General features: G+C 39.4%; 2 protein-coding genes across 5 annotated transcripts in view; both read right to left on the bottom strand.

Annotated features, from left to right (window-relative positions):
• Positions 1 to 43: 43 nt before the first annotated feature.
• LOC6576180 (protein gurken) lies at positions 44 to 2,384 on the bottom strand. The gene is made up of 4 exons (XM_002002143.4): positions 2,216 to 2,384; positions 1,708 to 2,028; positions 858 to 1,589; positions 44 to 774 (listed from the first exon to the last, which is right to left on the bottom strand). The coding sequence occupies exons 2-4, from the start codon at positions 1,772 to 1,774 to the stop codon at positions 572 to 574; spliced, it is 1,002 nt and encodes a 333-aa protein (XP_002002179.1). The 5' UTR covers positions 1,775 to 2,028; positions 2,216 to 2,384; the 3' UTR covers positions 44 to 571.
• Positions 2,385 to 3,034: 650 nt separating this feature from the next.
• Positions 3,035 to 18,643, bottom strand: part of LOC6576179 (LIM/homeobox protein Lhx3) — a 33,924-nt gene continuing 18,315 nt past the window's right edge. Inside the window, exons 1-7 of one of the 4 annotated variants that reach the window (XM_032729266.2) lie at positions 7,628 to 8,121; positions 5,671 to 5,845; positions 5,363 to 5,574; positions 5,108 to 5,300; positions 4,885 to 5,036; positions 4,630 to 4,824; positions 3,035 to 4,309 (exon numbers count right to left, since the gene is read on the bottom strand). In XM_032729266.2, coding sequence (XP_032585157.1) covers positions 3,987 to 4,309; positions 4,630 to 4,824; positions 4,885 to 5,036; positions 5,108 to 5,300; positions 5,363 to 5,574; positions 5,671 to 5,845; positions 7,628 to 7,736 — 1,359 coding nt within the window. In that variant the 5' untranslated portion in view covers positions 7,737 to 8,121 and the 3' untranslated portion in view covers positions 3,035 to 3,986. Of the gene's footprint in view, positions 4,310 to 4,629; positions 4,825 to 4,884; positions 5,037 to 5,107; positions 5,301 to 5,362; positions 5,575 to 5,670; positions 5,846 to 5,975; positions 6,001 to 7,627; positions 8,122 to 18,643 lie in introns of those variants that run through there. The other 3 variants (XM_002002142.4, XM_032729267.2, XM_032729265.2) reach the window with 3 other exon arrangements.

The following is an 18,643-nucleotide window of genomic DNA, read 5'->3' as shown; positions in this document are numbered from 1 at the left end:
AATCGATATTTATATATAAAGAGTAAAAAGTAAACAAGTCAGATTTAAAGTTTTATAAATTTTTGAGTCCCGAAGTTTTTAATGCATTACAAAACGTATTTGTTAATTTACAATATTTGTTCGATTTTTTGTGTTGCGTAACAAAGTGTTACAAAAGAATGAAAGAAAAAATAATTATCAATAATAACAGTGATAAACGCTAAAGTTTAAATATTAGCTACATACTAAATAGCGTAACAAAATGTTACTACAAAACAAAATCTACTAAGCTTAAATTGAAGCTTCTAAAGAAAAGAGCGCTCTTTTTTGCAACTAAATACAAAGAATTTACGAAAACAATTATAATGTAATTAAATAAATTAAAGCGTTGCGCAACGTAAAGAAAGAATGAATCATAGAAGATAAAGGAAAAATGCTTCAAGTGGCATTTATAGCAAAGTGGTGAAACAAAAATCCGTTTCCATAATTTAAATCGCGTCAAATGTTGGTTCCCTTAGCGAACCACAAAAACAAAATTGAAAGAGCGATAAACAAGTTGGCAGCCCGGCCGTTTCTGTCTTAACAGCTCTTTTTAACAGCTGACGAAAAAGCGCTGCTTGTGCAAGTGCAACTGTTGTTGCTTTCGTCGTTGCGCGGACACATTGCGCAGCATAAACACCGCACCGAAGAGCACGTAAATCGTGGAGAGCAACATGAGCATGGGGAAAGAGAAAACGATGTGCGCCGTCTTCAGCTGGGGCTCGGGTGTGCTGGGACGCAACGGTACATATACTCCTGCAATGGCAAAACATAATAAATAAATAAATAGTATTTATACATTTATCAATGTAGCCAAACGTTTTATTGATGCTACTTACCGTTTTCAGTCTTTGAGTCGCAGCGTTCGCCCACGAAGCCAACGGCGCACACGCAATAGCTAAAGCCGTTTTCGCTCTCTGCCCAGCGAAAGCAATTCCCGCCGTTAAGACAAAAGTACTTCATGTAGGTATTGCTGCAGGGCAGCTTAAAGCTCAAGTCATCCGTGCTGGCTGTTGTCACTGTTGTTGCTGTTGTTGTGGTTGCTGCTACTGTTCCCGCCGTTGCAGTTTCTGCTTCTGGTGTTGTTGCATCTGTTTTCTTCTTCGTCGTCGTCGTCGTTATCATTGTGGTCGTTTGCAGCGTTTCGCTCGCTTCAGAAATTGCGGCGTCTGTTGCCAGTTGGAGCGTGCTCTCATCGGGCGGCGGTTCGCCCGTGGGCATTGTATTTACAGTTGCTGAAACTGTTGTGGATGAAATTGCTGTTGACCTCGTGGTCGTGATAGGCATGGTTGTTTTTGTTGCTGTTGTCGTAGTTGTTTCTTCGTCATGGAACCAGGGTTCTATGTTGCTGTCGCGCTCCGTTGTCGCAATTGTTGCCAATTCGCCGTCAATATCCAGAGCCGATGACACTTGTAGCATTTGCGCTGTATCGGCGAATATATTCGTTGCAGAGGGTTCCCCATCTAGATTGAGTTGTTGCTGTAGCTCCAATTGGTTTACTAATTGGACGACATGCTCCTCAATTTGCAGTGTTTGCTGGCGCAACAGTAAAATCCGGCTCGAACAACAATCTGCTTGCAGAAGAGAGTGCCGAAAAGGAGGAAGAGAGAGCGAGAGAGAGTGGAAGAGTCATAAATAAACAGCTGCACTGCATTTCGCACTAATGTGGCAACGCTTTTGCCGTGTTACCTGTGACTGCGACAATTGTTGAGAGCACGAAAATTACTTGAAATATTGGCATACATTGAATTTGCATTATTGGTAAACGCACGGAGCGGATGCGTCTCTCTAGTAGTTGGTTAAGACTTAAAAAACAGGAAGTTCTTTTGACTGTGGCTGTGGCTGTGGCCGTTGTATCCGATATGTCGTGTTTAAGGATCGAGCGGCGTATCGGCCGCAAATGCAATTTGGCGTCGCAACAAAAACAAAAACATATTACACATCTGCATCTCACACACAGCAAAACAACAACAACAACGGACTCTGGCTGCGCTTGTTGTATGTAGTTTACTGTAAAATAAAAATAGAATTTTTTACGACATTTGAATTTTGATTTGGCAGCACATTTTCTGTCACACATACAAACACACGCACACAGATAAAGAGAGGAATACGCATACGCGCTCACGAACAATAAAAACAAAATTGGAAAGAGGACTTGGGTCGTTTTTTATAGAAATTGAATTGTCTCACGCACCGTAATGTTATGGTAGCTTTTATTAACTGCAAAATTGTGTTGGAAAAACATTATTTAAGCATTTTTATATAATTGCAATCAACTAAATAAGTAAGTTAAGGCGCCCTGCGCAGCAAAAAGCTCTCTCGATAGTCAATGTCGTTGCGCGAACGTTAGAAAAGAGACTGAGAACAACAGAAGACAGGCCACCAAAGCACAACGGCAGAACGGCAGAGCTTCCGAACAGATGTATCACCAGCAAGGCGGCGCGGAACGCTCTCCATGAATCAAATAGTAGAAGGAGCGTACGATAGAGAGATGAACGGAGAGCAGTGCATTTCAAAGAAAGCGGAAAGATAAGAGAGCGCGCTAAACAATGCTAATGAGATATATTTGTTGAACAGAATTGGTATGAATGAAATAGTAGATAGAGCGTATGACAGTGATATAGGGAGAGAGAGAGACAGAGAGAGCCAGTGAGAGCAGAGCGAGAGAGCTGCAGTCTAAAGAAAAAATCTGGAGGCAACGATCATTGATTTGAGTCATGACTTTGAAATAGAATAGGGAAGTACGTTTATAAGCAAAAAGGAATGTGAATGAAGTGTAACGGCCGAAGGAAATTTTTGGAGTTTGAAATAAAATGGGATATTTGTTGGAAGGAATAATGCATTTAAAGAGTTTATCTTTATCAATCGTAAGAAAAAGAAAAAAAACTATCAATTAATTGCTGTAAAATTTGTAAACGCATTTAAAAGGCGAAGACATAAGCCAGCACGATTCCTAAATCTTCTAAGTTTCAAAGTCAACTATTTATATATGAAAATATGAAAAGACGAAATATTTAACAATTGTATCATTTATTCTTACATGTCAAATAGTAATTAATTTATCGCATTTTTTTGAATTTTTTAAACTTATTGTAATACACAATAAATTTAAAAATTCGTTATCATTTGTTTTACGTAGTTTGCATTTTGCTGAAATTTCTATTTGCTTGAAATCTTTTTCATGTTTTTTTTTTTTTTTTTCGTTTTTAAATTTTTTGTTTTTGTATATTATTATTTGTTTTTATTATTTGTTTTTAGATATATGTATGTATGTATATACGACATCACTTTTTCGTAATTGATATTTCTCCTATGCAATTCATGTATTCCTATATAAAGCAATAAATAACTTGTTTTGGGAGTTCAGCTTAATAAGTGTTGTGCACTGTCTCCCAATCTTTGTATGACCCTATACAGACTTAGTTTAATTTAAAATGTAGTTCTTCTTGTTTACTATACACAAATATACAATATTTACATTACACTAAAATATCAAAGTTCAAAGTACAAACAAAAGCGGTCAAGGTCAGTTTGTTTTAAAGCATCGAACATTGATACATATATGAATGTTCGTTATCTTCCATATATAAAAACTCAATGGAATACGGAAACTTGAGCAAATTGTGTTACGTTAGTAAAAGTAAAAAAAAGTAGTGCATATGCGTAAATGCAGTCAGCGAAGAAACAAAAGCTCACGCTGTTAACTATAAAGCTTTTCAGTTGTTACTCTGGCGCCCAACGCTGTTAGCCTACTGTTGGCCAGTATCTCAGCACTGTTAACCGCTGTCAAGCTACAGGCGAGCTTTCAAAATGGCGTCGCTAGCGCTGCTGCTGCGAAGTATGCTTTGCTGTTGTTGTCACTGCTGCTGCTGCTGCTGCTGTTGTTGTTGTTGTTGTTGTTGGGCAGCGGCGAGCAGCAGACTTCGCGACTGCATCTCAAAGTAACGCAAAAGGATTTTTGAGTATCAGTAATGTACGCCAGGCGTTGCGGGAGGGTTGGCGGCGGCAATCGCATTGGTTGTCGACCCACTGCTATGGTTGTTGTTGTTGCTGGTAGTGCTATTCGCATTGCTGCTGCTATTGTTGTTGTTGCTAGTATTATTATTATTATTGTTGCTGATATTGTTATTGGTGCTGCCCGAGTCGCCCAGCCAGGAGTCGGGACTAGGCGGAAAATCAGGATAGCCCTGATCGGGACTGGAATCGTTGCTCAGATCCGATACATTGTTGCTACTGTGCAGGCGATGATGCGATTTACTTGCGTGCAAATTAGCACCAACTGCATGATCTGAAAAAGGAGCAGAAGAAGATGCCAAAAATCAGTGACAACTAATAACCAATTAGATATCTTAGGATACATATATACAAATAAAAATGTACATTGTTTTTTATGAATTTCATGATTCTAACTGTGGTGTACATAATTTACGTAGTACCTATATATCCCAGGTTCTGTATATCTATAAATCTATATCGATATAATTTTATATCGCTGTCTATGCCTATTGATATAAGAATCATTTGCAGCTATCCACTCATCTACTTCTTCTGTCTATTTATCTAACTATTCATTATTTTATTTATCTCTACCTTTAGATAGATGCTTACCGATATTTGTATAGACAATATTGTCCGGATAGGAGCCAAACGTATGACTTTGGCCCGGAACTGGGGGCGAGCGACTGCTCGGCGGATACTGCGAGGGACTGGAGCTGCCATGCATATAGGAGCCGCGTATGCTGTGCGGCGAGGCGCCCTCGTCCAGGCCCAAATTGACGGTGCTGTAGCTGTCGTTGCTAAGATCTAAAAGGAGCTCCAAATAAATTATATCTGCTGCGATTTTGCATAGTGGGGGCTACGTACCATGATGACTGAAGCTGTCGTAGTCCACTTTCAGTTCATCCTTGTCGAGGAATTTGTCGGTGCGCGGCGAGCAGTTGCCCTTCATGGAGCGGAAGTATTGGCTCCAGCGCGTGCGTCCTGCATCCTTTTTCAGTCGCTTCTCCTTGGCGCGCCTGCAAAACGGACAAAATGGCGAGTGAGTAAGGTCTGGTTCTTGGACCTACCAGCCCACCACCTAGCCCACCTGTTCTGAAACCACACTTGCACCACTCGCATGTCCAGGCCCGTGTCCTGCGACAGTTGCTCTCTCACATGTCGGGCGGGTTTCGGACTGTTATTGTATGCGGTTTTCAGTGTCTCTAGCTGCTTGGCTGTGATTGTGGTGCGTGGCCGCTTATTGGGCTGATCCCCATCCAGCGAGCCGTCCAAGTAGAGACCTGCACAAGAGCTAACTGTAAAGTAACTCGTCGCATGTGAGGCAGAGAATGAATGAACGTACCCTTCGCCTTGGCCTCCTCGTAGTCGCGCTTGCAGATGAGCTTGCGATCCTCCATCAGATAGAACTCGTCGCCCGTGTTGAGGGTGCGCGAGCACATGGCGCACAGGAAGCACTGCAGATGATAGACGTTGTCCTGGGCGCGACGCACCACCTGGGTGGGCGGTATGCCCATATCACAAGCGGAACACTTCGTACCATAACGTCTGTTCGACCCGAACATTGGCAACGGGGCAACGGGAGATTTTCATTAAACCGGTCAACAAACATCGACGGCCTCGATGCGACAGCCGTTTGAGAAATTTACTTACTTGAAGAAGTCCTCCTTGCAGAACAACTGACCGTTCCGGGCGAAACACTTGTCGTTCAGCTGGGCGTGGCACTCGCTGCACTGCAAACACTTCGCGTGCCAAGTCCTCTCCAGAACCTTCAGTATAAAGCGATCCAGGATCAGCTCATGGCAGCCGCCACATTTCGGTATCGTTGCTGTGGATGAATATGAATTGAAATCATATATTATCTGTCTATAGTGTATCTCGATCGATGATAGGTGTATATATTCTAAATTGGTGTCGCAGGCTAGTTAGTGTTTCGCCTTTTCGCCTTTTCGATTTACCGATTTGCATTTCCATTTATTTGGTTTTGTTTATTTTTTTTTTTGGAAAATTCTCTATTAACTTCTCTCGTGCTAGTTTCTCTCGTAAATCAATTCGAAATGAATTTTAATTGAGCTATTTGTTTGTAATTTGAATTTGGACTTGTCGTCTATTTAAAAACTGTCATTATGAAAAACAAATGTAAATGGGATAAGTATCGGGGCGCCTACGACCCGCGCTTCTTTTTCTCGATCAAAAGTGGACTTTTAACGGAACGAAGGAGAGGTAATTATTTATATCTTATGATGATTTGACTATTAAAATATTAACTTAATTACTTAAAAATAATAATATAGCAATTGAAGTTAGTTAGCTATTTTTTCTAAATTATTCTAAATTAATGTTTGGAATTCCCTCACAAGGTACCTTGAACCTTGAATAAAATATTTTTATGTGAACGAACCGCTTTATTTTTCATTCTTTTATCTCTTTTAAGTAAATATAAGAATTTACTTATTTAATGTTTTTCATACTATACTCATAAAAAGCATAATATTTATTGTATAAAATTGACAAATTTTACAATTTATTTCCATCAACATAGCAATCGTCGAAATTAGTAATACGAAAATATTAATTTCTATTGAAATCGTCAATTAATTTTTTTTTTTTTTTTTTAATGGCGACAGTGTGTTCATTCTGCTTTTGGATTCTTGGACAGTTTTTGACTACACTTCGAGAACTCATCTTAAGGGGATAGCACTCCATCTAATCTTTGTTAATTAATCTAAAGAGGACTTCCATCTATTCACCATATACAATCAAGCATATGGGTATTTATGAGAGGATGTTAAGGCCTTACACCTTATAGGATTCTTCTTGGTAACGATTTATTACATGTGATTTGTTTTATTTCTAGAGCTCGAATTAAATATATTCTTTTGTTAAAGCAAAATTGTATTAAATATACAACTCAGCTCTATACTTAACAAATCGTTGCATCCAATAATAGAAAAATCGACTGCAAATAAATCTGCAGAATTTCTATCATTAAGCAGTTAAATCTCAGCTTTTATAATTCCCATGGGGATATTGATATTATCAGAATTATTTTATTAATTATATAAATATGTACTGTAAGATTTGTTTACAATATGATAATATGAATACTATCAGTTAGTTCTTTCTTAATATTGTAAATAGATAAATTAGATAAATAATTCTCTCTTGGATTATTAAAAAATTTGGTTATATGGTTTTAGAAGTTAATGTCGAACTAATTAAAATAGACCGATAAGTGTTTTGCAATGTATAATATATTAACTAAATAGAGCTAATTTTTGAACATTCTATGTTGCTTTGGTTGATTGGATTATTTCCCTTAAGTCAATTTGTAACGATTTAATGCCTATCAAATGAAATCAATTAAAGCAGTTAAAAAGTATTTAGAAACACTTAGTATATATTTAGAAAACCGTTTCCTTTAATTTTCTCTATTCGCGATTTTTGTTTCTTGAGTAATTTTCACAGAATATTTTTCTGTTGCATTTGGAAGTTGAAGATAAATTTATTATAAAGGTATAAAAAGTTTTGGAATATTTTATTTTTCCCTTTTACATTTGTGATTTTAATTGATAACGTTATCGTTGTTGTTTTGTTTTAGAAAACTTACACAATAGAAACTCGGGCAATTGACTTAGGTTAATGGGCGGTACGCGATCGTCACATTTGCCGTTGGACAGAAAGTCACTTTTGAACATCATTAGCTTCAAAAGCTCCATGCCTGGGCGATGCGGGATGGGCTAGATGATGGTTAAGAACGATCGTACTGCTATACATATATATGCACGTATATTTGAAGGACGCTTTGCTTAAGAAACTACACACGCACACACATACAAATGCACGTTCATCGTTTACACATTTAACAGCATTCAATGCAATGGTCACATTTTTGGCATTAGGTTTTTAACACATTCCGTGCGAGGATGGCGCATGGCCATTGGCCGACGGCGACGATGACGACGACGACGACGACGACGACAACGACAACGACGAAAATGCGATGTAACGACAACGGCTTTACCGTTACCAAAGCTTACAGTTTGAAATGCGGCGCACGAATGACGACCGAGCGCTCGTGGAGCAAGTGCGGCGGCGTCAGCGCTTGGAAAGCAACTGACGAACCGCTGCTTTGCTTTGCAGTCATATGTTGTTGATGGTGGTGGGTGAAGGTGGCACACACACACAAACACACGTTCACTGTGTTGTTGTTGTTGCTGCTGTTGCTGACATAATCACGCCAATAGCCCAACCCTTAGAAATCAGACTGCACTTCCAATTGGAAACTGCTGCTGCACCCTGTGCTGTTGGTTATCTGTATATATGTGTGTGTGTCCCTCTGTGTGTTATTGCTGTTTTTGTTGTTGCTCATATTTTGGCTGTGCCAGTTTTCCAAGCTTGCCTTTTTGTCTTTTGGCCTGAACAATTGAGTTTGGGTTGGTCTCCCATCAACTACACCAACAAAAACAACAACACTGACAACAACACGGTTCGCTTTGGCGGGGAAATTGCATTGTAACACATTGCTTTTGCCTCTATCTGTCTCTGTATAAAAGCGCGCGCTTGTAAGCGTGTGTATGTGTGCGATTCAGTTTTTCGTTTTGTTTGCGTGTGTGTGTGTTTTTTTTGTATATTTATGCCTGGGATTGGTTGTTTTGTGTGCGTCGACGTTGCGCCGTCGCCTGAACTTTTCGGGGAGTGGTCTCAAAGCTTTTTCAGCTTTTTTCGCTCACTCGCTTGCTATCTTATAATAGCTCTCTCTTTCGCTCGCTCTCATTCCATGCTCTCATCTCCCTCTCTGCTTTATTGTCTGCTTTCAGTGTTGCAAATTTGTACGTGCACTAAAAATATACATAAATATGTTCTCGCATACACTCGCATACATACATATATACATGGGCATACAGCACTTGGCTGCCAGTGCGTTATTGTTGTTATGAAATGTACTGTTGTGACATTGTTTAACTGTAAAATGACCTTAAAGCTGTTAAATTTGGTGTCTGGCCGTCGAGTTGATCGACTCCCATCACAATACGGGAAACAGTTGCGCGTTAAAATTGATTTTGCCACACACAAGTCCGGCAAGCAATTTGTTTGTGTTTTTTTTAATGACATTTGCCCAACCACAAATGCCAAAAAAAGTGCGAGCTAGCCTCACTACCAGAATGCTAATTGACTATTGGGGTTTCTTATTTGTTTTTGGCATTTTCTTTATTTATTTATTTTTTTTCGAATGATCAATCAAAATGGCTTCCAGGCAGGATTCGAATCGATGAAAGTAAGCAACACAATAGAATCTGTGTGCATTTGCATTCATAGAGTTTGGGTATTGTGGCATACTTAAAGGAGCGGCACAAGAAATATAATGACTGAAAGGGAAATAAAAAGGAATTTTAATTTACATGCGACTGACGCAGGTAAAAGCCACATGGCCCCAGCCGCGACCGCTATCAAGTGCGTCTAAAACTGTGAGAGTATGCTTATACACACACACACACACCCGGGCACAGTTGTGTGCGTAGGCGAATCGGGATCGGTACAGGCAGCTGACAGAGGGAGAGACGGAATGAGAGAGAGGAGTGGAGCAGCTTAAAAATGATAGAAACCAAAAAGGCAGCCGTGAAATGTGCGCTAAAGCAGGGATTAGGTTTTCTGCAGCCTGCTTCAGCTTCAGTTGCTTTTGCTATTTTTGTAATTGTATGTATGCATGTATGTGTGTATGCTTTCATGCATTTGTATGTGTGCATGCGACTGCTTGTATGGCTTAGCACTCTTTGCTGTTCACTATGCTCTTCTCTGCTCATTCGCTCGCTCTGTTTTTTGTCTATCTTAAGTGCAGCAGCATTAAGGAAATGCTGAGCTTGCTGCGAATGTTGTTCAAAAATTCATATTGCCAAAAAATGGCATTTGGAACTGGACACGCATGCCACCTTGTTGCATAATCGCAGCATACCAAAGAGCCAGTATACAAGACTAAGGGGGAGAGCGAGAGAGAGAGAGCGAGATAAATACACACACTGTAAGCGAGTAAGCTGCCAGCAAGCGAACAAAATGGCTGGCTGTGGAGCCGTTCTCTCATGTCTTCTTCGTGCTGCCAAATTCACTTGGGCTTTAGCCTGTCTTGTAGCTGGCGTTAAAACCTGCTAGCGTCTCGCTTCGTCGTTGTCCTTGTTGTTGTTGTTGTTGGTTTTAAGCTTTCGCTTATTTGCCTTGGCTTTGCCTCCAAACGCCGCCAGCTGGTCAAATGCTTTAAAGAGTATATACGATGTGTGTGTGTGTGTGTATGTATGTGTGTACGTGTATATACATGTGTATGTATGTGTGTTTTTACTAATTTATGTCCCTACACATGCACTTAAGACAAATTCTCAAAGATTTTAACAGATTTTCAAATCTCAGCAGCCAGCAATTTATGCAATTGACAAGACTTCTATTCATACATTTATTTGCACTTAAATATATATATAAATACAGATGAATATATTTTAAAACTTCGTATTTACCCATTGCCAAAACTGCTTTAATCAACAGCATTTTAGGCTGGTTAAGGTTTTATGCTCGCAATTTCTCTTTGTTTGTTAGATGTATAAACAATTTACATGCGTTTCATTATTATGATTAAGTCATCACAGAATTTGCAAAAAGGATACAGAATTTAAGCTTTATTTTTCTCTTTTGCCTCTGCAATGTTAATTAAATGATATGAACTCTAGTTTACAAAATATAGAAAGTTTCGAGCTAGAAAGTATTTCAAATTGTATAATATATTTATATTATAAAGTAGTTTAATTTGTGAAGAGATTCTATAAAGCATATGCACGTGCAACTCTTTAAGTTAACAAAAAATAATTATTAATTTATTATTAACGTTCGTTAATTTTGATTGCATACTTTTAGGGTAAGCAGACAAAATTTATTTCAGTAGCTTTTTAGTATCACCTAGATACTGGACATTAGGTGTGCTTATACCCATATATATATATATATATATATTTAATATGCTTTTCATTTAACGAGTCCCAAGAAAATTTAGAATAAACAGAGAGCTTATATCTTAGTGGATGTATGGTTTCCGTGATTTTCTGTACATTTTATGTGATAAGGAATCTCTTGAATTAAGAAAAGAAAAATGATTTGTAATGAGAAACATATTAGTATGCACAACGACACAGCTGTTTCCATTAAAAATTGCTAAAGCCGTCGAGTAAAATTACCATTTATCAGAGGTTAAATATTATTCATGTGAAAAGGTGATGTAACGTTTTTTTTTTTTTTTTTGGGATTCAGGAAATAGAAGGAGATCGAAATTTGACTTCGTATATATATTATTTTCTATATTACTTTATTCTCTATCTTTAAGTTATCTGGATTTTATTATACTGCCAGCTGAGAAATTAATATCGTCAGCGTATTAACAATTTTTTCTTTTTCCTTTTAACTATTATTCCTTGTTAATTTTGAAGAATAAATATAGAAAATGCTTACCTACCAAAATTAGAGATACCTTAGCTGAAAAGCTATACTGGTAAATGTTTCAAATTTCAAGTGCTCTAGCTTTAATAGAGGTGAAATAATAAATATTTATACGGTCAGTCGGATTTTCACAAAATTACTTCGTAAACACGCTTTTTTTTTTTTTTTTTAAATAAACTCGACATTCTGTTAAAAAATCATAAAAAGAAAACTTTGTAAAGCAATAGATATTCTGTAACATTAATAATACAAGTCACTTTAATATTTGTTACAGCTGACAGAATATCGTTTATATCATATGTAATAAAAGTTTCAAGAAAACTTCAGTGAGCCCAGCTACTTAATTCGGACCAAAATGCAAATGGTTTTACATTAAACAAATCAAAAACTTATTACATACATTTCCATATTAAATGTTTTCATAGATTGGTTTTGAAAGATAGCTCAGCAATATAAGTAGTATCTAAGTGGTATTAGCTATATATAACATCAGGATGCCTGTGTTTGTGTGACATATGTTCGATATTTGTTGTTATTGGAGTGACAACTTAATTAGCTCTGGGGCTAACTTTCGAGTACCTCGGACAAAATGTCTGTAATCAAGCGAGGATATTAAATAGAATGTGTAAAATGTGGATTGGGGACATGGTTACGCCTACGCCATTAGTTGCAAGCCAAACAAAAGACCCATTTAGATAAGAGTCGGTGGTCAAATTCATAATCATAATAGAAGTGCCTGGCTATTTATAGAGTACATATATAATATACTATATACATACATGTGTGTGTATGTGTGTGTGTGTGTTTGTGGGATGACCAACTAAAAGTTATTACGAAAGAGCCATTGCACTACAAAAAGGGGTAAACCGTAACCGGATAGACAACGTAGAGTCCGCGATAAAACATTGAAAGCACTCCAAAAGCATTAATAAAACGTCACCAGGTGGGCCAGGGGTAGCAGGTAGCAGGTAGCGGGTAGCGGCCGGAGCGTAGCGTATGGCGGGCGGGATGGTTGGGCTGGTGGGTGGGCTGGGTTGCCTGGTAAGTGGACACACGTGAACTTTACACCTTGGCCAGCTGTGCGCCTCATCGCGTGTTCACGAGTCGTTTTGGTCGCGCCACACGCATCCATTAGGATTCAAATTGCGCACGCGGTGCCATCGGCCGACTTTTTATGCGCTTTGGCTTTCTGGCTTTGGCTTTGGCTTTGCCTTTGGCTTTTTATGTCATGCAAAACCCATCCGAAGTGGGTAAATAGGGTACATTGCTTTTGTGAAAATGCTTGTAACATGAGAATGGAGAAGGTGTCCAGTCTATATAGTAGATACGTTTTGATAAGTATATTTAGCTGTTGTATGTCCGTTACTTCGTCCACCTGTTCGATAGTCCGTTTAGCTGTCTACATGTGTAGCTGTCTCTCCTTATACAGGTCTTTCAATCTATTCGTCCGTCTGTCATTTCTGGTCTGCCTGTCCGTCTGTCATTCCATGCGTTTTCGATCAATAACAGGAACTGTTCCTCCCGCAACATACTATGCTTCGCTATTAACAGCATTCTGTTAATAACATAACTCCAACACCAGTTCTCCTACTGGTTCTCGGTACTTAGCGTCTCGCTGAGTGCTTCGTGCCTCCCCCATTTGTCACTTGCCTCTCCTAGTATTGACACAAACATATCTATTTTATCATACAATTTATACAAAAAACACAGCTATCCAATAAAGCCGACCTATGCGACGTCCCCACAAGGAATAGTGGTAATATAAATATACTAAATTATCAAAATCTTCTCTTATTTCCATTAAGTCGACTTATTATTAACAAAATATCAATTACTTTTCCTATTTATATGGAATTGATTAAAATCGATAAAAAATGTCCGTTACTTGAGTACATATCGTATCGCTTGAAGAGCAGAACTATTAAATATCAATTATCAAGACTATTTCTGCCTCTTTTTCGAATTATTCCCATCAAACTCAGAAAATATAATGAAAATATAGTAGTTATTTATCAATAACTACGTAAGAATCTTTTGCTCAGTATATTCACCAGTCGGTCACATCCAACTGGCGCATTCTTATTGGCTGGATTGCCCAGGGCTTTTTATTTAAGGTCATCAAGAAGCGAAGTTTTGGGTTGGTTGGCCATTGCACGCGTTGCCACTTTGCATGGGGAACAACACGCGGCGTCATCTGCGCTCGAGTCAGGCCGCATATTATCTAATTAGAGGCACTTCAAAACATTACAAAAACTTTTGCCATTTGGGGGCAGCTAAGTAAGTGTCTTGTATGCCTATAATAAAAAAGAACAACAAACAACTGACATTTGGTTATGGACAGGGCTAGTCCATTCAATGGAATGGCTTGACGTGTTCTGTCTTTTGTTTAGAATTTTTTTGAATCTTAACAATTAGCGGTTAAAAAGTAGCAAAAGTAAAATAGCTATTTCAATTTATTGAGATAAGTGAGTTTTTAAGTAAGGCTTTGCGGTCTATAAGACAAGGGAATCACAAATAGAGAGTAGAGTTTTGGAAGCTCTTTGATGGGTTAGATTTATGTTTTCTCACTTCATTCTATTTGACTATTTCTGATGTCTTCTCTCTTCATATATTTTATTTTTTGCTATGCCCTGCTATTTCATTGGATCCTCTCTATTTCTATATTTTCTATTCTGCTGCCTTCATGTCTTCGTATGTATTTTCTTCACATCTCATTTCTTCTCTTTTTCTTGCTATTTATTATTATTTACATAATTTATTTCCCTTTTCCATCTTCTATTGCTTCATGTCTTATGCTTTTTTCATAGAATTAGTCTTTTCGGGAGTGATCATGCAATAGCTGAGATCGGAAGACTGAAAGACATAATTGGAAAAAAATAATGTAATCAGAGAACCTTTGGTAGACTCATAATTTTTCTGTAACCAACGAATGCTAAGAAGGCAATGGAATTGCTTTGGCTTTGTTGGCTGCTTTAATGATGTTGGAAGTCGTCAAAGTTGATTAATACAGTTATCATAGCGAGTGGAGAAGGACGAGGACAACGACGACCCATCAGTTTATGTTGAGCTCGTTCAATTTGCTGGATAATCAATTTGGCCAACACTTTCGCGGCTAGTGACAAATGTTGAGCTCGGACCTTTGGTCGTGTTGGGTATAAACTATTTATCATAAGAGTGCGAGAGAACTAGATAGGTCTATGGGCGCGGGTAGCAGGGAGCGGGAAACGAACGGGCAACGCCCATTTAACGCAGCGCCAGTCAGCGCATCTGTTCCAAAGCATTTATCAAAATGTCAATGCAGCACTTAACCAAATCCATTAAGTAACTCCATGGGCACTCATACAAACCGCCGAGCGACCCCTCAAGCAGTCAGTCATTCAGTCAGTTTGTCAGTTAGTCAGTTTGTCAGTTTGGCAGGCATTCATTCATCTATTCATTGGCCATAAAAAGCGCGCAAGGCATTGTAAGCCGCACCACCCACTCACCCACCCATCCACCCATCCACTCACCCACTAGCCAACCCACCAGTTGTGCCACCCGTTAAACTCCTGCTCCTGTTACTTCCTTTCCCATGGAGTAAATGCGTCCATTTAGTGGCAAACAAGCGACAGATCCGCTTGTAATCCTTTAAGTGTATGCAATGGCAGTAGCTAAGGGGCGGGACACGGACTCGCTTTGGTGACAGCAAGTGCAATAATTTGTTTGCAGTTTCCCCCGTTAAGTGCTCTATTTTGTACAAATGGAAACATCACAGTCAGAGAGCCAGCCAAACTCTCTCTCTTTCTCTCTCGCTCTCGCTGTCTGGCTCTTCCTCTCGCTCTTTATGTGTCTGTTTCTCTTTCTAAATTGAATAGCGAGTGCGCGTTCAAGGGTGCTGCTGAGCGTTGTTGTTATTATTTCCCTAACGAAATCAATTCAACAAAGTCAAACAAAAGACGCTGCGGGGTAGTGCTCGAGCACTATGTATGTATATTCGGCTGGCATAATATCCGACGCTCTGATAAAGTCAAGTTACGGCCTGCTTATAGCAAACAAATAAGCACTGTGGGCAAAGCCAAATAAATACGTGTTCAAATATGCATCAAGCAAACGAATGAGAAGACGCAGGCTAAGGCTGCATTTATAGTATTCCATATTTGCAGTTTTAGCATTGATTTTATTTGTGAGAATCGAATAGAAAGGCGTATACAGACATAGATTTTAATTTAATGAAAGTGAAACAGTTCTGGCTTTGTAAAATGTTAATTTTAGGAAAACGTATATAAACTGAAATGTAATGAGTAATATTTATAACAAATAATAATAATTGCCCGAATTGTGAAAAATGTATTTAGTATGAGAATGAAGTATTTGATTATGGCAAAGTCAATCAGAGAGGTAAGTTTGCAAATTAAGAGCTTCCTTAGATTGATTTAATAAACATAAGGAGCTAACTGATTATTAAATACCATACAGAGTAAAGAATCATAACTAGATGTGAATAGATATTGAAGAAAATTTACCGAGAATTTTATACAAATATATATTATAAATATAAAATATATTAAATATTATATTTTGTGTAAGAAATGTTTCTCGGTATAACGTAAAGTCTTAACTAAATACAAGGAATCTAAGTATTATAAATAAAAACTGGCATATTAATAAAAAAAATAAATAAATAAATAAAAAATCATTGACTACTTTGCCCAATTAGTTTACTATATTTTGTATACCATTTATCAGAATGAGAGCCAATTGTACATATAAATACGTCAGTATATCGGAACCAGTCCCGTACCAGTTATGACGAAATCCCGCTGTTTGTTTAGAGCAAACCCCACTGCGTGGTCGTTTGTCGAGAATAACCCTCGGTAACCGAGCGGAGGGTTAGCATTCGAGTTTCCTTGTTGGCATTGATGACATATTGGTGTGTCCTGTGTCGTCGTGTGGCTTGGCTGGTTGCTTGCATCCTTACCAGGAGGTGGGGCGCGAGCGAGTGGAGGAAGTCTACTCAAATATTTTTTATTGTTCCGCCTGTCGACTCGCTGGTATTTTGCTCTACATACCGTTAATGTGGAGCGTTTAATGCTTTTAATGTAATAAAAACATTTGCAACGTTTCCAGGGGCGTGAGACACCTTTAATGTGGCAAGCCGGCTGCGCGGGAGGGGGTGTAAGGCCAGGGGTGGTGAGTATAGTTAAGTGGTGCACAGGTTTTACGTTAATTCACTTGTTGCTAGTCTTGAGGCTCTGCTCGTTTGTTCTTGATGCCCTTTGAAGTGGGATCTTGGACAGCGAGAGAGAGACAGCGAAGCAAGAAGGGAGGGAGGTAGGGAGAGTGAGGGAAGCGTTTGTTGATTGCCTGGCAGCAGCTGTGCAAAATATTCCTTGGAGCAACGGCAAGCCATTGGCAAGGGTTTAAGCCCAACCACTGACCTCATGAATAATGCGAGCCGCACCCAGCGAATGGCGAATGGCAGCCAAATAGGCGAATGTGGAGAAAGTGGAGTTGGCACTCCTATGCGAGTGCAGACAGCCGTTGCCAGGTTTATTGTACAACAAAAGTGGGTAAGCCATAAAACTCTGGGAAAGGCTCGCCGAGAGTCGAGCCCTGGCATTTAACCTCTGCCACCGTTATCCAGCCCCTCCCCCTGCCCTCTCGTCTGCGCTTTCCTTCCACATGCGGGGTGTAAAATTTCGAAAATACAAAACTGCTACTTTTTATGGCAGCGTGAAGAAGGTTTTGCTACAATATGTTGCTGATTATGCCGCTGGGATTAAGTGTCAGAGAGTCGGTGCTTGGTGCTCGGTGCCAGTTGCCCGTTACTCGTTGCACACAAGTCGCAACTCTCGATCCCAGCTCGACGCTACCCGGCTGCATAATGACCTTAATCAATTTTGAGCAGCAACCCCTAAGCAGCAACCCCTACCCCATTTTCGTAACTGAGTAAACTACGCGACTTTGAAAACTGTTTTCAACGGTTCAGCTTCAGCTCAGCTCAGCTTCAGCCAAACTGTTGCACAGCCCATGGACAGCACTTAACTTTGTTTGTATTCATGTTTAGGGTGTGAGCGTGTGTGTGAGCTGTGTGTGTGTGTGTTTGATGATATGGATATCCACATCGATTGATGCGTATTGGCACTCAAATTGTTGCTGCGGCTTATGGTGAAAGTAAAGTAAACGCCGCAATAAAAACTAACACCATGAAACTAGAAACGAGCCAAGCAGTTCGGCTTGCTAGCAGCGCTGCGTATTAGTGATGGGAATTATAGTGCTGGGGTAATAAGCATAAATTGTGTTCTTTACTTCAGTTGGCTCCGCTGCTTATGAACGTTCCATACTGTGCAATCGATTATGAATTCCTTATTTAGTTCTTTGAGTCGCTCAATTGAACAAATCGCTCATCAACAATGGAGAGCAGCCCACGCAACAAATGGAAACTAGAACAAAGTTATTGAGCGCAAACAATTTATGCGACACGTTCCACGACATCTTTGTATCTCTTTTCCTCTTTCTGCTCTGCACAGTGTGATCGCAGATGACTGTCGCCATTTTATGTTCGCGCTCACTACATAATATTGTTGCTGCTATTGCTCTCAGTTACTCTCTCAAATGTTTATGTACATATGTATGTTTATATTTATGCATGTGCTTATATTCAAAAATGCACATGAATTGAAATACAGAAATAATAACGAGTTGGTAATCTAATATAAATTCTTATTTTTAGCTTCATTATGCGAGACATTTATGTGCATTTTCTGCTGTTCATTTCGTTTAATCTAACTTACTCTTAACTATAGCAAATAAAGTTGATGTGTAGCTTGTTTGCCTCTCGGTCAACAGGGACGTAAGTGCTCATCCGCCTCGCACGCGCCTGGACGGCTGCACGCACACCGCTGCGTGCCTCGTGCTGCGTGCTGCGCCCTGCGAGCAGATGGATATCAATTATTGGTACCGTTGCACGCAGCGAAATTGTAGCTGCGTGGAAATTCGCCGCGCCCGTTGGAATAGAGTTGTAGCACACGGCTCGACGATCGGCTTAGATGCTTCTTAAGTTTCCATACAATTTGCAGGGTGAAACTCTTCGAGGAGGCCCTACAAGAGGCGCGAGTCTCGCACCCGACTTGGCGGGTCGTGTCAAAACGTTTCACTTGTGCGGCACACGTGC

Source organism: Drosophila mojavensis, unplaced genomic scaffold (assembly GCF_018153725.1).
Source record: "Drosophila mojavensis isolate 15081-1352.22 unplaced genomic scaffold, ASM1815372v1 contig_36, whole genome shotgun sequence".
In the NCBI taxonomy this organism is placed as follows: Eukaryota; Metazoa; Arthropoda; class Insecta; order Diptera; family Drosophilidae; genus Drosophila; species Drosophila mojavensis.
The sequence above is the reverse complement of the archived record's forward strand: the minus strand, read 5'-3'. Positions and strand labels throughout refer to the sequence as shown.